Source organism: Gavia stellata, chromosome 11 (genome assembly GCF_030936135.1).
Source record: "Gavia stellata isolate bGavSte3 chromosome 11, bGavSte3.hap2, whole genome shotgun sequence".
Lineage (NCBI taxonomy): Eukaryota > Metazoa > Chordata > Aves > Gaviiformes > Gaviidae > Gavia > Gavia stellata.
The window spans coordinates 27934754-27953736 of record NC_082604.1 but is presented as its reverse complement, the minus strand read 5'-3'; the positions used below and the strand labels follow the sequence as shown (position 1 = coordinate 27953736).

Below are 18983 nucleotides of genomic sequence, written 5' to 3'. Positions count from 1 at the left end.
GCTTTTCCAGTTGAACATTTTAAAAGGTGTCTAGTCATTGAGAGCTTATAGTCTTCTTTCTTTCTATTTATTTTGGATGGTTTTTAGCAGTCTCAAATGAGGTGCTTGATAATCGAAGTTTAGAAGAGATTTTGGGTAGCATCTCTCCTCCCCCACCTCCAGCAATGACCAATGAAGCTGGTGCTCCTCGTCTCATGATAACTCATATTGTAAACCAGAACTTCAAATCCTATGCAGGGGAGCAAACTTTGGGACCTTTTCATAAGGTATCTTTCTTTTACCTTAAGCATTTTTTAGATGAAGGTAAGACTTTGCTGTGTGTTAGTATTCCTTCCTGTATTTTCATGTAAACTTACCTCAAAATAACTGAAAAATATTTAAGTTTTAGAATTACTTATATAGTGATATTCTAAATTTTCATTATTGGACAGTAGAGAAAACAGTTAAGTGCAACTTTCTGATACTGTACAATTTTAATTTGTCAGTAAACCTTAAAAAAGCACACTTTTCTCTTTATTTCGTTTACTGGAGAACTTTTAGGGGTGTGTTTGAAGAATGAGAATATTTTTTAGTGCCCACAAGAGACTTACGTGGCTAATCATGAAACTTTCCTTGCGAACATGCTTGCTAAATGCAGTATCGCTTTGAGTTAACAAGTTAAAATTTAGAAAGCTGAGCTGAGTTGAGGTGTGGGTTTTTTCTTAAATAAGTTGTACTGCTTTACCTTTGGCAGTAAAGACTAAGCTATCAAATAGTTTGCAGTTTCATGCACTAGAAATAATTTTGTTTTAAACTGTTCACAAATTAAATGGGTGATGTGCACTGGCCAGGATCTATTTCCTTTTGAATATCACTTTTTTCCTTTTACTATACAGCGTTTTTCATGTATTATTGGGCCAAATGGCAGTGGAAAATCCAATGTCATTGATTCAATGCTTTTTGTGTTTGGGTATCGAGCACAAAAAATCAGATCCAAAAAACTCTCTGTGCTGATCCATAATTCTGATGAACATACGGACATCCAGAGTTGTTCTGTGGAAGTCCATTTCCAAAAGATCATTGACAAGGTATGTATGCTTCTATTCAGAACAGTGGAGACTTTTTTTCTTTAAGGATTTGAAAACTTCTAATATTTGGTTATTTTAGTTTGAGCTGGGGAAAACTTCATAGCATGATTAGTTTACCTTCGGGATGTAAAACATCAATTCAAAGTTAATTAGCTTAAATTCCTCTATTGACTAGTGCAGAAAACAAAAAGAGAATCCCTACTAATATTTTATTTTCTGCAAGAGTAATATCTGGTACATGTCCGTTGTTTTAAAAACTGTTTAGAAATATGTAATAATCATTTTAAGAAGTAGTCATTTTAGAGTTATCTCATTAACCTTAAGTAAATAAAACTTGTTTCTGAAATGAGTGGGACGGCTAAAAATTTATAAGTATGTTTGGACATGTTATATATTCTTAAATTTATAATACGAACATATATATTAAGAAATAAAACCTATTTAAGCAAAACTTTTCAAACAAATTAGAAACTATTTTAGGTTATCTAAATTTAGAAAAGCATATAATGAATCTGAAACTTTCTTATTTACACTTTATATACTGTAAACATGCCTGCAATTTTAAAACAGATTTTTCATCAAAAATTCTGGACCTCACTTCCTACCACTAAATTTTTTTAAACCTGATATTTTGTTTGAATGAAATGGAAAGTGTTGGCAAATTTAAAAAATACTTACCTTGCTTGCCACTTCATGTATTGATAAAAACTTCTGGATATTTTTGTTGATTCATTGCAATTACACTGCAAGGAATTTATTTCTCTTACTTACTTAAATTTGATTTTTGTGCACACATTCTAGCTGAAGTATCAACTGTTGAGTTTGGGGTCAGTCAAAAGAGTGGGAAAGTACACTGAAATTTCAAACATTGTGTTAATAATGTGGCAATATATACAGCCTTTGACAGAACTGTTTTAAAAGACAGATTTTTTTTTTTTCTTTGACTTGATAGACATGCACACATACCTTTTGCTTGTATTTATAATAACCAGAATCAAAAATTACGGAATTTATTATTTTTTTTCACTTGACTTTGTATTAACATCTAGGAGCTAACTTTATGATCTAAAACACTTCTGCACATACTAGGTACTGATTTGATTATGCTCTTAGGGGTTAATGTGGGAAAGTGGTAGGCCAGTTTAAGTCTTTACAAGAAGCATGCATCAATTTTTAACTTTTTAAAGTACAGTGCCAGCTTTATTTTAGTTGCTGCTTTGTAGGTAAGTCTAATATCTTTTGAAGCTGATGATGTCATATTTGTCGCATCTTTAATGTTTTGCTTTTTTATCTTCTACAGTTTCTCTTTAGAACTACTCAGCTAAAAGTAACTCCATTTCCTAGCACTGTAAAAGAGGAGTTTAAAATGCAAACAGTGGTTAAGTCATTCAAGACTTCCTAATCTAAAATTTGAAGGGTGGAATAGCACAGCCACTTTAAATTTGAAGTAGGCCTTTTCTTTTGTGATTTGAAGCAGTGGTAAAGAGAATATATTAAGTATTTTCAGAGCAATAGCTTGTATTAGAGGTGGGAAAGACATAATATGAAGGCCATTCAGTTTAAACGATTTGGGCTATTTTTTGTCCAGTTCTCAAGGGTTTTTCAGTTTTTTTCTCTCTTTTTTTTTGAGTTATGCAGCTTTAAAACAGTTCCCACTTCTACTAGATCTCAGAGTGCAGTTGACTTAAAACATGAACATGATAAAACTTCTGTGCTTAATTGTGAAATATGGGGTAAACCTGTGATACAGTAATTGTTTTTATGGCTTTGTTTTTCCTCAAAACAGGAAGGAGATGATTACGAAGTCATTCCTGACAGCAGTTTTTGTGTATCTAGAACTGCCTATAGAGATAATTCTTCTGTCTACCACATCAATGGAAAGAAAAAGACATTCAAAGATGTTGGTATTCTTCTTCGAAGCCATGGAATTGATCTGGACCATAACAGGTTCTTAATTTTACAGGTTGGTGTATGAATAAAAACAGTTTTAAGTAAAGCTGTATTTCCAGTTATAGTTATAAAAAAATACTGTCTAGGTTTTAAGTCTTGCATTTGAGGCCTTAAAGTACTCTAGCAGCACATCATGGTTTGCATGCTCTAAGAAAGATGCGAATCATTATTTGCTGCTTTAGAAATTTAAGGAAGAGAAACAGTTGAAGATACTTATATAAATTTTTCTGTTAACAAATTTGTGTTCCTGACATGTGGATGAATAGAAGAGTTGTCATACTTGTTCCGCCCTAGCAGCACGTAAATATTGGCGTAGTAAAATAAACCTTAAACCCCAATATTATTGTGCTGCTTAAGCGTGGCAGAGATTCAGCAACTTGTTTATACTTTAGATAAAAGGGCATTAATATTAACTTAAATCTTAATGATTCTACTGTTAAGTTGTCTACGGCTCTCATACATAGGCATGGTTTTACTGGAGAAGTATGTATATAAAAATTAACTGTGCATAAAAATTGAGTGCAAGAAAAAACACATGAAGTGTACTTTTTGTTTACACTTGTTTAACAACTGTAGAGGACTTAAAGAATGTCAGGTTTATAGCCAATTCAAGCTACGTTTTTAAAAGCTACAGTTTACAACCCATACTGTAAAAATAAGCATAGAGTTTGTCAATATAATATCATTTATATTCACGTTTGACCTTAAAATTATAAGGCTTGCTGGCATCTGTTTGCTGTTTAAAAGACAGGCTGAAGAGAACCACACTAATTTTCTTCTAGTTTTTAAATAATAGTTTTTCTATGTGCCAAACAACTATTTAAAATGTAAATTGAGTTAAAGCACTTGATGGAAGTATTTAAATATTAATTCAATTGAGTAACTGTATCTGCAGTTACCTGTAATTATTTCACTACTATTAGTAACAGGTCCCAAATCTACTCTGAAGGATCATGGCCTAGAAAATTAGCAAACAGTGGGAGCCTCCCAAGGTCTGAAATTTTTCAGTAGAGCTTATTTTAGGCCTGTTTCTGTCAAAGGAGCTTCCAGTTCCCCTCTAAAGAAAAAAAAAAAAAATTCTAGATAGGTCGCTGTGCTTGCTTCACTTCCTCAAGCCTTTTTGTGCAGTCCTTTTTTACAGTTACACCCACAAAAAGAGGATATATCTGTTTTGAAGTCTCCATGCCAATTAATTATTCTCTCCAACACTTTATTCCTGTATTTTCTGTGTCAAGATGGGGTGAGAAGTACCTCCAACAAAACAACTGTAGTAAGATACACTCTTTTTCTTCTACACAGTTGTTCTGAAGTATCATTTTAGCAAAATTTCTGAAAGGGAAAGAATGCAGAGTCAAGGATTAAGCTAGGTAGAAATTACGGTGCAGAGATATCTAAAGCTTAGTGTTAAAGAATGTGCCCTTTTACTACTGGGAGGAGGGGAAGGGAACATTTGGGAGGGGAGTATTGCTCAGTTTTTTTTAATTTATTTTTCCCCCCCAAATGTGATTTGTTTTCTTCTCCCATTAATTGTTTCCCAGGAAGTTATTAATGAGGAGAACATACCTTTTCCTAAAAGCTTGAGTTTCATGTTTTCCACCTCTACAATGGGAAATAAAGGGGAGGTATAACCAATATTAAGGCATAAAGCAATGGTTCCCACTGTTACTTTTTTCTTCCATTCCACTAGACTCTTTGTGGGTAATGTATTCTCATGAATGGCAGAGGAAACTACTGAGATATTCTGTGTTTCTTTAGTCTTTCTGACTGAGGCAAGGTCCTTTCTCTTTGCACATAAGATTTTGCGCCTTTTTAAGGTGAAATCTACTGACTTGGAGATTCAAAGTTGAGTACTTTCCAGTTGGGAAATGTAGCAATATTTTCCACATAATGACAGCAGAACTTCAAAACCCAAATACTAAAAATTAGTTAGAAGTAAATGAGACCATGTCAGAAGGCTAAGGCTGTGAACTACTATCACAAGTGTTGCCCTTTTTTCTTTATGATGTGTTTCAAATTAAGTTATTTAGAATTGGAGGGATAAGTAACAGGTTTATTTAGCTTTTACTCTTCTCTTGTTATAGCTAAACTAAAGTAGGCTACCCTAAGTTTAACCTGATATCAAGTAACTTCTCGTTTAAGATAAGTTACAAATCCCTTTGATTGTGACTATGACAGTAGGGTGTAATTAAAATATTTCACTTTTACTATAGATTTTGGGCAAAAATGTTAATTAAGGATTATCAAATGCTGTTTTTTTGGTGTGTGACAGAATATTCACTAGTTAGTAGTAAAGGAGAAGTTGTAAGAGAACATGTCCTATGTGTAATAACAAAACCTTTAGATACTTGATTACATCTTGCTAGCATATTTAGCATTACTCAATGGAAAATATTTGGTTTTTAGAAGACTATTTTTTTGTTTCTTCTCCCCACTTCACCCCCTGTTTTGCAGACTTTTTCTTATATAGCAGATTTTGGTGCCTTTTAGGATAAAATTTGAAAGTTTAGGCCAGGCTGAATTTTGTAAAAGTTCGGTAGGGTATGATGTAGGTACTTCTGCCGATGCCATACTGAAAATATTAAAATCAAACTACTAATGACTTCTGTGAGTAACATTACAAAAAAAAAACACCTGTGGAAAACCAGAATATGTAAGACTAATTGAGTAGTTCTAGAAGTATGACAAATTCTGTGCCTGAACTAGCTAGTTGAAAAAAATCTTGTTTAAAAATGGTTCTGGTTACAATGGGATATTGCCAACATTTAACAGAAGGAGTTTGTCACTTTTGTGGTACTTAAGTTCTAACACTACATATTTCATGTTTTTAATAAATTGCTATATGCTTTTAGTACTTTAGGAATAGACAACTGTTCAGTGCATTTTTAATGAGCTTGCCGCAGCCTGAAACTGCAACAGGAAAAAACGCATCTTGTCACTTAAAAAAAAAAAGTATGCTAAGCACTGTGGTAAAATCTAGCATTTTGCTGCTATTTTTTGGTCTTCGACACCCAATGCCCCGGCTTCAGTAACTTGTATATCTGTAAAGAACAACAAATAAAATTACTTAGCTTTTCTCGAAAGACTTACTTGGAATGTCAGTGTACGCATACAGAAAAACTTGTGTGGGTTCTGTGCTCTGACCGGGCTGGTCAAAACTCAGAAGGTAGGTATGTTTGCTGTGGCTCAATAATGACTCCTCTGAACAGGTTAACCTTCAGGTCAGAAAAAAATCTCAGCCTCTTTATCCTGGCTGGTTTGCCTCTAAGGAATTATTAAATAAATGGGGAGCACTTGAAGGAATGCCAATTCTGGACATTGCAGTGTAGGCATGTCTGGGGGCAAAGCAAACTGGCTGTGGACAGCAACCATTAACTTCTCCCAAAATTGGATTTTGCAGTCTTTCAAGGTAAGAGAAATAGAGTCGATACAAACTTTTTAAAAGGAAAGTGGAGTTTCATAGGTAACTCCCATTCAGCGACTTTGCAAATGAATATTGTAGAAATGGTAATAAATGGCACAAGACTTTGAATTAATTTTGTGCTAAAAGACAGTATCATGGGAGCAGACTTCTATCAGTTGATTTCAATTTACTTTAGAAGCTACTTTCAAACAAATTGAAACTGTTTTAAGTAAACTTTGTACTAATTACAGTAGTATTTCACTTAAATGTATTTGATAGACTTAATTAAAATATTCTCATGTAATCTTAGGCAAATATAAACAACTACAGTGATTTTATATCTATGTATTTTTGTAACTGATTGGAATGGCATTTTGTAATGTACTAAGTCTTATCTTATGGCGAGATTACGTTGCCAGAAAGGAAGTTTAGTCAAGTTTTTCACCTGCTGCATTGTGGAAATAATGTAGAAGTCGCTCTTCCAGTGTATTGGAGAGGAAATGAGGGAGAGCAGATTTTCTTCTCACTTTGAGATAAGCCAGAAGTTCCCAATTGTTGAGGTCTGCTTTCCTAATGAGGAACACCAACATTTGAGCTAAAGCACCATGTGGAGCACAAGTTGAAAAGCTCTACTGGGATTATAAATGGAGATCTATGCTGCCAACGTTGGTGGTGAAGAGAGGTTTGTTCTAGGAAGGTCAAGGACAGCTGAGCTGAAGTGGTAGGAAGAATTAAAGCGAGTGTGATAATATAATTAACTAAAACCAGACTCTCTGAATAAAATATTATGTAAAAGTAGAAGCCTCACACTGATTCATAGAGTACAGAATCAATTTCACTGACTGTTTAAATATTATGCTTTATGCTGAAGTTAATACAGAGCAGCATAAGATATGCTAATATGTCTTTGTGCAGTTTCAAAATGAATTCTCTTATGTTATCAGAAAACTTAGGTCAGCAATTCATATTATTTTTATTTTGCAACATATCATTGTAACCAATGTTTATTAAGCTTTCTTCTGAAAAATAGGGAAATATGGAAAGTGGAGAAAAGCACTTTTCTAGGGGCAGTGTGTAATTGGGAGTGATCAAGTAAATAGTTTAATTAGAACATACCAATAACCTCAAGTCAAACATTGTAGGTTGAATTTGACAATAACGGATTTAGATTCCAAAGGCATTCTAGATTTGCACTCAATTTGTATTCTTGTATTAAATATGATAATGTCCTTAATAAAGCTTCTAAAATTAGATAGATGTGCAAACAGCTTGACAAACGCTACTTTAAAATTATTTCCAGAATGCAGAATAGTAGTTTTAGTAGTGTACAACTGAATGTTGTATAACAGGCTGATTCTAAGTTTTTCTTCATCTTTGGACAGTAGTGGCCTTGTAGATTTGTGTACATGCATTTATTACTTACTCGACTTTCTTGATTTCCTGCCTAGCTTATAATACTTTTCTTAGAAGGCACAGCATGAAGTTGAGTATTTGATACTTACTTTCTCCCCTCCTGTATGTTTGCCATCTGGTAAAATTGAAGGGTAGAAATGAGATATGACTGCAAGCGTTAAGTAATAGCAGCAATAACATGGAATTGGAAAAAACCCAAACCTGTTGTGGCTTACAAGAAGAGCCGTATTACAGTCACATTTCGAGGAGGAGAAGAAGAATAAGGTTACAGGAATATTCATTATCTATGTACCTAGCTTTCAAAGCCCATGTATGTAGAATTAGAATTCATAGTCAGAACTTTACATGAAGAGGGGAGTATGGGTACACTGTCAAAATAAAGTCAAATTGAAATTACCATTATGGAAAATTAGAGATACACAAATTCAGCACTTATTTTTGCTATTCCTTACTGTACTCCTGCTTAAAAAGTGAGAGCTATCATTTTGATAAAGTAAAAAAGAAAAAAGTGAAGTGTGAGCACTGTCATGCTAATCCAATATAGGAAATATGAAAAATGGGAGAGGGGTTGAAAACAGTGCAAGTAGCATACAGGGATATGGAAAGACTCGTCTCACACTTACATAAGATAAAAGCGCAGTTTGGGTGCCTTTATATTATGAAGAAACTGATTACACAAAATATCCAGAGGCATCTAGTGTCAGATGCAGAAACTAAGAATTATACAACTTCCAAGCTAGCATTTACCAAGTGATATGACAGGTTGATATTCATTACTACCTTTCCTCTAATTTTACTCCTGCTTTGACTTTTGCAGCAGTTACAAGTTCTGTCAAACAAACATGTAGAATTGGAGCTGCATCAGAAAAGAGCCTGAACCTTATTAGTTGTAAGTTAGTATTAGTGCTAGTTCTAATGTCAATGTTCAGAAGTGGGTTAGAGTAGAAGACCAAGGAAGGAAAAGCAGTAATTGGCATTTCCCAAAATTAGTCTTGGATTTTCTATCTTTGAAATCTCTGTAGAAAAACAGATTTATAGCGAACATTCTGAATGTTCTAATGTGGTTTCTCCTTCAAGCAAATCCATGGTGCCACTGGTTTCATTCAGCTGGCTGCATAAGCCATTGCTCTTGTTATGCTGATGATGCTAAGAAGTTACGTGCATTGTATTTTCAAGTCCTGTAGCCGGCTGGTGAAATACTTGCAAAATCTCTTGTCCACATTCTCCTTGCTCTGGGAGACATGTTTCACTGTTTGAAAGAAATTGAAGTATAGCTGTGCTTTATAAAATAAGAATAAAAATTCTAAACTTTACTATTGTTTTATTAAGAGAAGTTTGCCCTATGCCAAGTCAGTTATGTCTAGCCTTCCATATTAAAAAAGTTAAGAAGAAAAATTGAAATTGGGTTATAATTTGGACTGATCAAGATTGATTTTCTTCAGCAGGACAAACAATAATAGATTTTTGCCTACAGCTGCTATAATCCTCCACAAAAATTTGTGTTAGAGGTGGCTGTTATAACTGCAAGTACTGTTTTCGCACCATTCTGGATAAGCTGGCTACAACTCAACTGCTTCAGTTCAGTGCTTAAAGGACAAGCAGGTTGATCACCTGTTGCATATAAAGAAAACCCTGTTGTTTCGAAGTTCAGTGTCGTATGAATTTTCCTAATAACTCAGCCCTTTTTTGGAAACAAATGTTCATGCTTAAACCATTTTAATCTAAAATTTAATGTGTTTACATGAAATCTTTTTTTATACATGCATATCACAGTTAACTTTGTTTCATTTAATCTTGTGATGCTTGACAATGTTCTGACTACTGTCTACGTTTGCATATCACTTAAGTGAAACAGAATGATGTAACACTGTAAAGTTGCAAACTAATTCATTTAATCAGTTACTTTAGTAAGCAAATTGAATATACATATTGACACTATTAATAAGTTAAAAGATTATTGTAATTGTGCTGTAACAGGTGTTATGCTCGGGATTACAATATAGCCTGCTGATACCCATCCATCACTCAAAGATTTTGGACTCATTAACAAAACATCCTTTTATGGGTGTTTAAAAAGCCTTAAAAGTGTTATCAAAAGTATGCCACCATTACACTGAAACTAATGAAATATTGTTCTGAATTTTTAAAAAAAGCCGTGATTGCCTTAAAAATACCAAACATTATAGCCACAGTCGTCAATCTAAGATTTTGCGATAGTTTAATGTAATTCTGAAACAAAATTATGTTTTGACCATAACCCCAGATGACAACTTTCTCTCCAAATACTGTGACACTTCTGTTACGAGGCAGAAATTAGAAATTGGACAGATTGTAGTAACTAGGCTTATTTTACTTTGCTGGTGGCAAAAGAATTCTGAAATGAAGCTATCCTGTTGTATCAATGCAGAACCACAGCTAGGGAGATTTGACATCTAGGTATGAGGGGGTAAATCCAAATGTTGAAACTTCAGGAAGCCTCTTATGAGAGGAAAATACCCAGGCTATTACAGGGGATGCTCCCTATTTGCGATAGGCTTCCTTTGTACAACTTGAGGAAGTACAAAGGCTTTCCTCCTGCGCAGCGCTTCAAAGGTGGAGAAAATGTAAGCAAAAAGGAAAGCTGTATAAAGGATTTGTCTAATTTACCAGTATTGACAAAATGTGTGATTTTTAAGCCCGGATTCAATTGATAAAGTATGTTTGAAGTTCCACAAAGGTCTCAGAAGATTTCTTGTGTTCTACTTGCAACAGTTGAAGTGGGAAACTAACACAAATAGGATGTCCTGCTCCCTAAGGTAATGCCTCAATAAGTTTCTCAGCCATGTGTAAAAACACAGAAGGTTTTTCCAATATGTAGTATTGCATCTTGTAGGCAGTATTTTCTCTAAAACTGTTCCCCGTGAGTAAAACTGAATGTAAATTTCGATTGAGCTAGGTGTTGCATTACTCCACTTTTGAATTTGACTAGTGTTGAAGAGCTCCACTATCAAAAAACCCTTCAAAAACTAAACCACAGCAACTGCAACAGAAAATTCCCCTCAAAAACCACCCAAACTACCCAGTACTCCCCCACAGAGTGCAGTACGTTTCCATCTACCAGATTCCAAGCTACAAAATTCCCTTGTTACAATAGATGTTTTAATGTGCCCGAGCTTTACTGTGCTTCAAAAGTGTTCTTTATGTGTGGGTTTTAACGCTCAGAAAGTTAGTCCAATTTGTTAGGTTGTATAGGATCATGCTCATCTATCCCAAGGTATTCAGCACTTCATTTTAAAGCTTCAGATTAAGACACCAGAAGTTAAGTGACAACCCAAAATACTGGAAAATTGCTTTTATCTACTTGCTGCCATAATTATTCTGTGGAATGCTAACAAAGTAGATCTGCAAATGTACTAACAGTTTAGTTGACAAACCTCACTGTGTTACAAGACACTGTCTTCAAAAGTTTTTTTGCCCCAAATTTTCAGGGATGAGAAGAGGAGGCAGTAATTATTAAGCAAACACCTTTCTCTGTAGGTTCTCCAGAAACAACTAGTCATAATGTCGGCAAGTTTTCGCAACCAAAGAAAAAAAGTATTGTTTCTTTCTTCATGAAGAGTTTTAAGGTTGCTGTCAGTAATTTTTCAGTGTCAAAGGCTTTTTGCTAACCCTGTCTCATTTCATACCAGAATTTTAAAATGCAATCTGATGGCTGTATTCTGAAGCCCCACTAATTCCCGTTCCAGCACTATCACAGACTGAACTACTGTTGTGCACAGCACAGATAACCAATGATGATAGTTTATCACCATTTGAGGCTGGATAATGTCAGTATTGGGATTAGTGTGTTATGTCGTTCAGACTTTTTAGCTTTGGAATTAGCACTGCAGTCCACAGACCCTACTCTTGATGTAAAGGAAGGTTGCTAGAACATAATGCACTGTCTGCCAAGAGCAACAAACAGGAGTTATCTATAGAAGTGAAAAGTAGTGTCTTGTTTCAAGACTCTACTGGTAAGAGTTGCAGAAAGTCATCTTAATGAGTAGGTCAAAACTTTCCTTTATCAAGCAGTTTGATAACCTTGCTTAAAGTTCAAATCTTTATATGCCAGAAAACATTGGATAAACTCAGATAAAAAGCTTTCTATTCTGAGAGGATCAGCAGTTTTAAGAAATGAATGTGTAATTTTAGAGAAAGTAGTAGTAGTTCTAAGAAATGAGGTAATAGAGAGTTTAGGGAGTTTATTGTCCTGCCTTTTGAGGGGTGCATGGAAGCTGAAATTACTGCCCTTCACAAATTTGATCTAGGAGGTTACATACAGCAGTGGAATGCAGCTATTTAAGTAAGCTGCCTGCTTTGTTAGAGATGTGCTAGTCCTAATGAGAATTTTAGTTTAACATGAATACAGAAGAGTGTGCTTGCAACATAGAGACTTAAACTTTATGAATTCTGTCTATAATAGATGTCTTACACTAAATGTACAATGTTCCTAAAATACACTTAGGATGCTGGTATAACTCCTACTGAAATGCACAGAACTCAAAATAGATAGACCCTTGACTTGGCAGCCTCATAACATTAAAGTAGTGATAGAACATGCTGATGATGTCACCACTTCTGTCGGTTCATCAAGCATCTTTATGGGCATCCACCCAAGGCATCCTCATGGGCATGAACACAGGAGGCGCAACAAGTCCATTGCTCCTGGCTAGCATGTTTTTGCGCTTCTGCTTCACCCCGTCTTTCTGCTGACCCTGTCATAGTCTCCACAACTGAGTCGTTGATTTCAAATGGTTAATTTTATTATGAGCAATTCTTACACTGGTTTTTGAAGGCTTTTACCATTTACTTGCTTTACAATTTTTGGTCTTTACTTATGCACAATAGAAATTGAAATTTAGAAAGTATCTTCAGCATCATGGCACTGAAATAATTCACCTCCTCAAGAGTTTGGCTATGCAAAGGAAGGTGGAATCTCTAGCTTCAAAGTTTCTTGAAGTTATTCTTCATGTTTTTCACTAGAGGAAAGGGCTTTCAAATGAGAATGGCTCTTGCCCTTTTTTTTTATAACTTTGTAGCCTGCTGTCAAGCAAGGTTTCTCATTGTTTGCCACAGCTGTCAGTTAACTTTATTGCTTAGAAATTTCTTTGCAGATAAACTTGTGTTCTCTATTAGAACATACCAGTAATTTTCTGGTAACTAAGCTGAGGCATTCTGTAGAGGCTGTTACTTAGATGTATGTTCATTACTCAGTTCGGAGTTGACTACCTCTGTTACTAGCAATCTGCCAGCATCCCAATGATAACTTCAGTCTCACGTGGAAGACTTTACACACAATGCAGAAACTGAAATTGGGTCCATAATTCCATTTAGAGTTCTTCCACTGAATGTAGAGCCTTCCCAAAGTACTCAATGGATGTTTGATACTTTTTCATACAGTGATTACTTAACTTTTGTGGATGTTTCATTCTTTGTTAGTTGTCTGCCGGTGTCACCAATGTCTTAGTGTTGACATCCATTTTGATTGTCTTCTCAACTAAATAAAGGATTTACTTTTTTTTTTTTGCATGTTGCTCTCTCTCCTTTCATGAATTCATGCCTGTGAACTAGAGGAAGATAACTGAGGCAAATAATTAAAGAGATTTCCTGGTGGTCCGTTCTGAGGCTTTTTAGCCTTAGGTGTGACAGCTATGTTAAGAAAACATGCTTGGGCATGCTTCTTTTCAACAAATGTCTGCCTGCTGCCTTAGTTTCACTTTCAAAAACTGTCTGTATTTCGAAAGATCTTCTACTAGATAAATGAGCAAGGTTGGTTTTGAGTTTTTTTACATAATTCAAATAATGGGTAAAGTAATAAGTACAGTTAAAAAGTTAGGAAACAGTTAAATTCACTATCAAGTTTTAACAGAATGCAGAGTTGTAGAATGTGTTTTTCCCCTGTTAATCATTGTCATGACTGCTTGCAAGAAGAGCAGGTACAACTTTTTCAGTCTCTTATCAACTAAAATAGCTGGAGAACTTTTCATTTCTTAATATGTTAACTGTAGGGGTAGTCTAAACAGATTTCTTAATATATTAGCTTGGGAAATAATATAAATATTAAATAATACTTAATACTCTTATTATTAGTTGTTATTTATATATTCTAAATGTTTTCATTTTTACCCTTGATAAGAAAAGAATCCAAGAATTTAAGTAGGTAATCTGTCTACATCTCTTCACATGAGATGAAAAATACGTAATTCTAAAATTGTTTGCCTATGGTGATGTAGAGGAATTGCATAGAAAACTGGCGATAGCCAGCCTGACAGGTTCGATTCATGTGCATTATCTTCTCAGCTGTACTCAATTCACTTCAACTTTTAAAAATGATATTACATGTATGGCCTAAACTGAAGCCACTGGTAATTCCTGATCGTATGGTGATGTATTTATTTACCATGTAGGCGACCAAACACCTGACTACTTAATTTATAAGGTTATAGGATTAGATACAATTGGATTAAATTTCATTAGTTATTTACTATATCATCAAACATATTGTAGCTATATTCCATTACATTAGTGAGCTGTGGAGAACCCTCACAACTACATTACCATCTTTCTTACATGGTTGTGACTTAAAGATGGTAAATTATACTTAGCCAGATCATTAAAAAAGTTGGCTTACATTCCTTGCTTGTCCACAATTCCTATGCTCATGTTAAATCCAGGGTAGTTTTGGGGTTTACAGCAGCACCTAACTTGAGGGATATACATGCAGTGTAGAAAACTCTTAGACTTGATGCTCAGCACCTGAATTAAATATCTTTTCTGTGATTGTTTTTTCTTGGATGTAAACAGAGGAAATGCTTTAATGCAAGAAGAAATAAAATAGAGACATGACAATTCCACAGAGATTTAGGAGGTTACACAGTTTCCTACCCATGAGCAGTGTCTTGCTAACAGGTGGGTTTTGGTAGGGAAATCATACTTTAGTGACAAGGGAGCAAATTTGTAATTGGAATTGTATATGATGCAACTGCAATTATTAGAAAATTAATTGTTTGGCTTTTTGATGTGTGTAAGAAATAAAAAATAAGAGTTGGGTTGTTTTGGGTTCGTTTTGTCTTGTCAAACCTGCTGGTGCTTTTTAGGAACAGTAATTACCAGAAAATAAAAGCTTAGATGCCTTTAACGTCTAGAATTTTAAATTACAAAAAAACAAACCAACCCTCTGCCTCTGTTTAACAAAGGAATGACATGCAAGAAAGACTTAGCAGTTCTTATTTTGCAAAATTTGCAAAACTTCTGCTTTTTGCCTTCTACTCAGCCAAATGGTATTTACTAATTGGAAGAAAAGCATAGGGCCACTAGGTGTCATTGTATACTGAGTACGTGGAATTAAATCACTTTGGCAAAAACGTCTAATAACTTCCTTAGCTAGCGTTCAGGAGTACCTTATCCTTAAGTTTCATAGCTGGTTACAGGTCTGATTTGCAACGCTTGCCTAGAAATCCTGCCCTTCTGTGGGCAAAGGACTTCTGTGATTGTCCTTTCTGGTTCTCCATCAGTCTCATTAATCACCGCTCCTTCTGTATGTTCTGGAGAAGTTCTTCATCCATGCTTTTGTAGAGACTTAGCTGTCAGCTGAAGCTCAACAAGCAGCCAACAATGACAACTAAATTCATAACTGTATTTTCACTCTGTGGATATAGAATTTAGAGAATTTAGGCTTTTTTTTTTTTTAACATACCTAGCTTGGATACTGGAATATAAAATCTGTTGTGGTTTTTTTTTTTTTTTCAATCTTGTCATTTCTAAAACTAAATTAAAAACTTTAATCCAGCTTGTTACTTCAGCTGTTTAAAAATCAATCACAAAGGCCAATACTGGTATTCTGCAGGATTGGTTATCTGTTTTACAAATAAGTTGTCTCTTGTTATGTACCTAATTATCCGGGTTTTTGAAGGGTGAATAGTTTTTACTCAGTGTTCTCTTTATTTAATTTTTGCAGCATCTGTCACAGCTATTCTTGCTCCACATACCATTTTAATATGCATATATTCAATTTCATGTCTTTGCCTTCTGATATATGACCATGTAATTTACAAAATATCATCTGTATTTTGAAAGATTTCATGCTACTCTGTCCTAAGTATAAAATTTTGATGATAGATTTTTTGGTTGGCTAATGATAGCATAAGTAAAATAAACAGTCCTTGTTGTTGTCTCAGTTTAATCTTTCCTAATTCTTATTTTAAAAAAAAATCAAATTATTGTTACTATTCAGCTTAATAATTTAACGTTAATGCTGTACATAAAGGGAAATTAAATGAAGGAAGCCTAATACTTAAAGAATGTTTTTCTTTTTCCAACAAGGAAGTCTCACTTCATGAATTACAAGTCCAGTTCATCCGTCAGACATGATTTTATGGACCTTCTGTTTTCTACAGAGAGCTCTTCAGGGACTTCAATCCTGATTAAGCTACCTTCAGAATATTGGGTGCTACATGACCTAGAGGACATGCTTTATTCTCCTCTTCTTTTTTTAGGTTGGGGAAATACATTTTGAATCTTTAGAGAAATGAAGCAATGTTTAGACCTGAACGTTGGCTTCAGAAGAGATGCTGTTTTCATGCACGTCACCACCATGTGCTCCTTGGAGGAAATTTCTATTCATTTTGACCTTTGTTTTCCCAAATGCATTGCTACTCTGAATAGTCAGTTTTGATTTCTGCATTATTATGTTCTTTTTTTATAGTGCTAGAATATGGTCACATACCTGTATTCCAAAGATGTTCTGTATTTTTTCAGAATACTAACACTTTCCCCAAGGAAAAAAAAAACGTTAAGAAAAGAAAACATCCAACTTTTTTTTTCCAAGGGGGAAGTTGAGCAAATCGCAATGATGAAACCGAAAGGCCAGACTGAACATGATGAAGGCATGCTTGAATATTTAGAAGACTTAATAGGATCTGCACGACTAAAAGATCCTATCCAAACTCTGTGTCGCAGAGTAGAGATTTTAAATGAACAGAGAGGAGAAAAGGTGAGTCTCAGAAAGTTTTGTTTGAATTACAAATAAAAAATATAAAATTGCAATGTTTCATTACTGGATTTCTTAGAAAAACAGGTAACGTAAAGACTTGGTTGAAATTTTGCACTCTCTACAAGAGTGGAAGTACAGAGAAATTTTGACTTATCTTTATTGCATCTGCTGTTTCTCTCAATTGCAAAAGATGTGGGCAGTCAATATCAGTTGCCCTTCTTTAAACACTTACAATCCTGTTGGCTTTCAATTTCCAAAGGTTTGAATGCTTGAGTTGGAACACAGGATTTCACCTGCTGAACACTCTTTGGTCCTATCTGCATGTGTCAAATGCTTCGCAGACTGCATAGAGAAGCAGATTATCACTATCTGAATACATCCAGGGGGCTTTTTATCTGCCTTACTCCTATTGCTAAATAGCAAATAGGAGAAGTAGCTGGGAAACCTTTCATATGCTAAGAAAAGGAGAGAGGAAGAGGGAGGCAAAGCATTGGTGAGGTGGTGCACACACAGCTGTATGAGGAGGCTTAAAAATAAGGAAAATTAGTTGTAACTTGAGCTATACAGATCTCTTGCAGAACTTGCTTTCATAACATTTTATTTATGCATTGAGTTCTAAAAGTACTAAGTAATATGAAAATTCTTTTTACTTGATGTGTCCTTGGTAAATCCTAATATGATGCAGACTTTTTTTTAAAAGCTGGGAAGGAAAACAAAAGACATGTAGTTGCAGGAATTAACTTAAAAGGGGCTAGTGTAAAGGTTGAAACATAGAAAATAACATATATGGACTGTCTGTATATAACTCCTCTTTATTTCTTACCTATATTTTCCTTGATTTGCCTGCGCTATTCCTAGCATCTGTAGGATCCCTTTTTAGTTTTAAATAACTGTTTTAATTGCCCTAAAATTACAGTCTCTGCTGCAGAAATGGTGATCGGTTATTTCAGAAAGCTTGTAGTGCTAAATTGCCTTGCAGAGTTAATTGTTGAACACCATCTCTCCAGAGGATACGTGTGCTACAAAGGGTCTGGGGTTTTTCTCCTCGTGGTTTGTTCTTCTGTAGTACTAGCGGTAAAGTCAGCTCTGACTCTCTGTCTTGTTTAGTTAAATAGAGTTAAAATGGTGGAAAAAGAAAAGGATGCCTTGGAAGCGGACAGGAATAAAGCCATTGATTTTCTTTGTTTGGAAAACAAAATGTTTAAAGAAAAGAATCATATCTGCCAATACTATATGTAAGTACTTCTCTGAAGTCTTGATTTGGCTTTAATGTGGTAGTGGTGGTGTTAAACTCTGCTTCCATATCTCTAATTAGAAATATTTTGCATTTCTTAACAGCTGTATCAGTCCTTCAAAATTGGTTGAATAGCATGTGGAAAATAGAGACCATTTTCATAAAAACCTTTTAAAAAACCCAACCCAAAACAGCAACAAAAAACGCCCCAAAACATCACCACCAAAAAAAAAACCCAAACCCAAAAACCTGCTTGCTGACTTTGTAAAAAGTAAAGTAGTCTGGCAAGTTAATCTCTTACAGCTTTATACTTAAATTGAGAAAGTAGATCACTTAAAGACTATTTTTCATCTGAAGTGTCTAAGTTGTTAGATTTCCTTGCTGTTTTGCATTAAATTGGCAAGGTTACTCAATGGATATTAGGATTTAATACTTTACATAATCACCTGTTACACTTAACATTCATAATGAATATATATTTCCAATCTTAGCCTTATGGAAAAAAGTGGAGTTTTTGGTTTGTTTTGTGTTTTGTTTTTTTTTTTTTTTTTCCCCTAGCCATGACCTAAAGAAACGAATAAGTGATATGGAAATGCAAAAAGAAAAAATTAACAAAGAAACAAAAGATGTTAATGAGAAGAGTAGTAAACTTGCAGATGAAATGAAAACCAAGAGTAAAGCTTTAAAAGAGCTTGAAAAGTAAGTACTTTAGGTATAGACTCGTAAGCTAGGAGTACTGTGTTTTGTATGTTCTGCATGTGTGGTGTTGGAGTTAGGATTTTCAGAAAAGGCTGTAGTAGTTACATTATGGGGGGGAAAACACCTGAGAAAGCAGAAGTATACAATAGTTGCATGGGAAGATGATCAAACACAGGGAGCACAGCTGGGTTTTTCAGTAGTTCTTCCACC

The 18983-nt window shown here is 34.7% G+C and overlaps 1 protein-coding gene across 1 annotated transcript in view; it reads left to right on the top strand.

Moving 5' to 3' along the window:
• SMC4 (structural maintenance of chromosomes 4) overlaps positions 1-18983 on the top strand; it is a 37932-nt gene that overhangs the window by 1180 nt on the left and 17769 nt on the right. The window contains exons 2-7 of the mRNA XM_009814079.2: positions 88-266; positions 876-1067; positions 2854-3030; positions 16676-16840; positions 17948-18075; positions 18633-18773. Coding sequence (XP_009812381.2) covers positions 88-266; positions 876-1067; positions 2854-3030; positions 16676-16840; positions 17948-18075; positions 18633-18773 — 982 coding nt within the window. The remainder of the gene's footprint in view (positions 1-87; positions 267-875; positions 1068-2853; positions 3031-16675; positions 16841-17947; positions 18076-18632; positions 18774-18983) is intronic.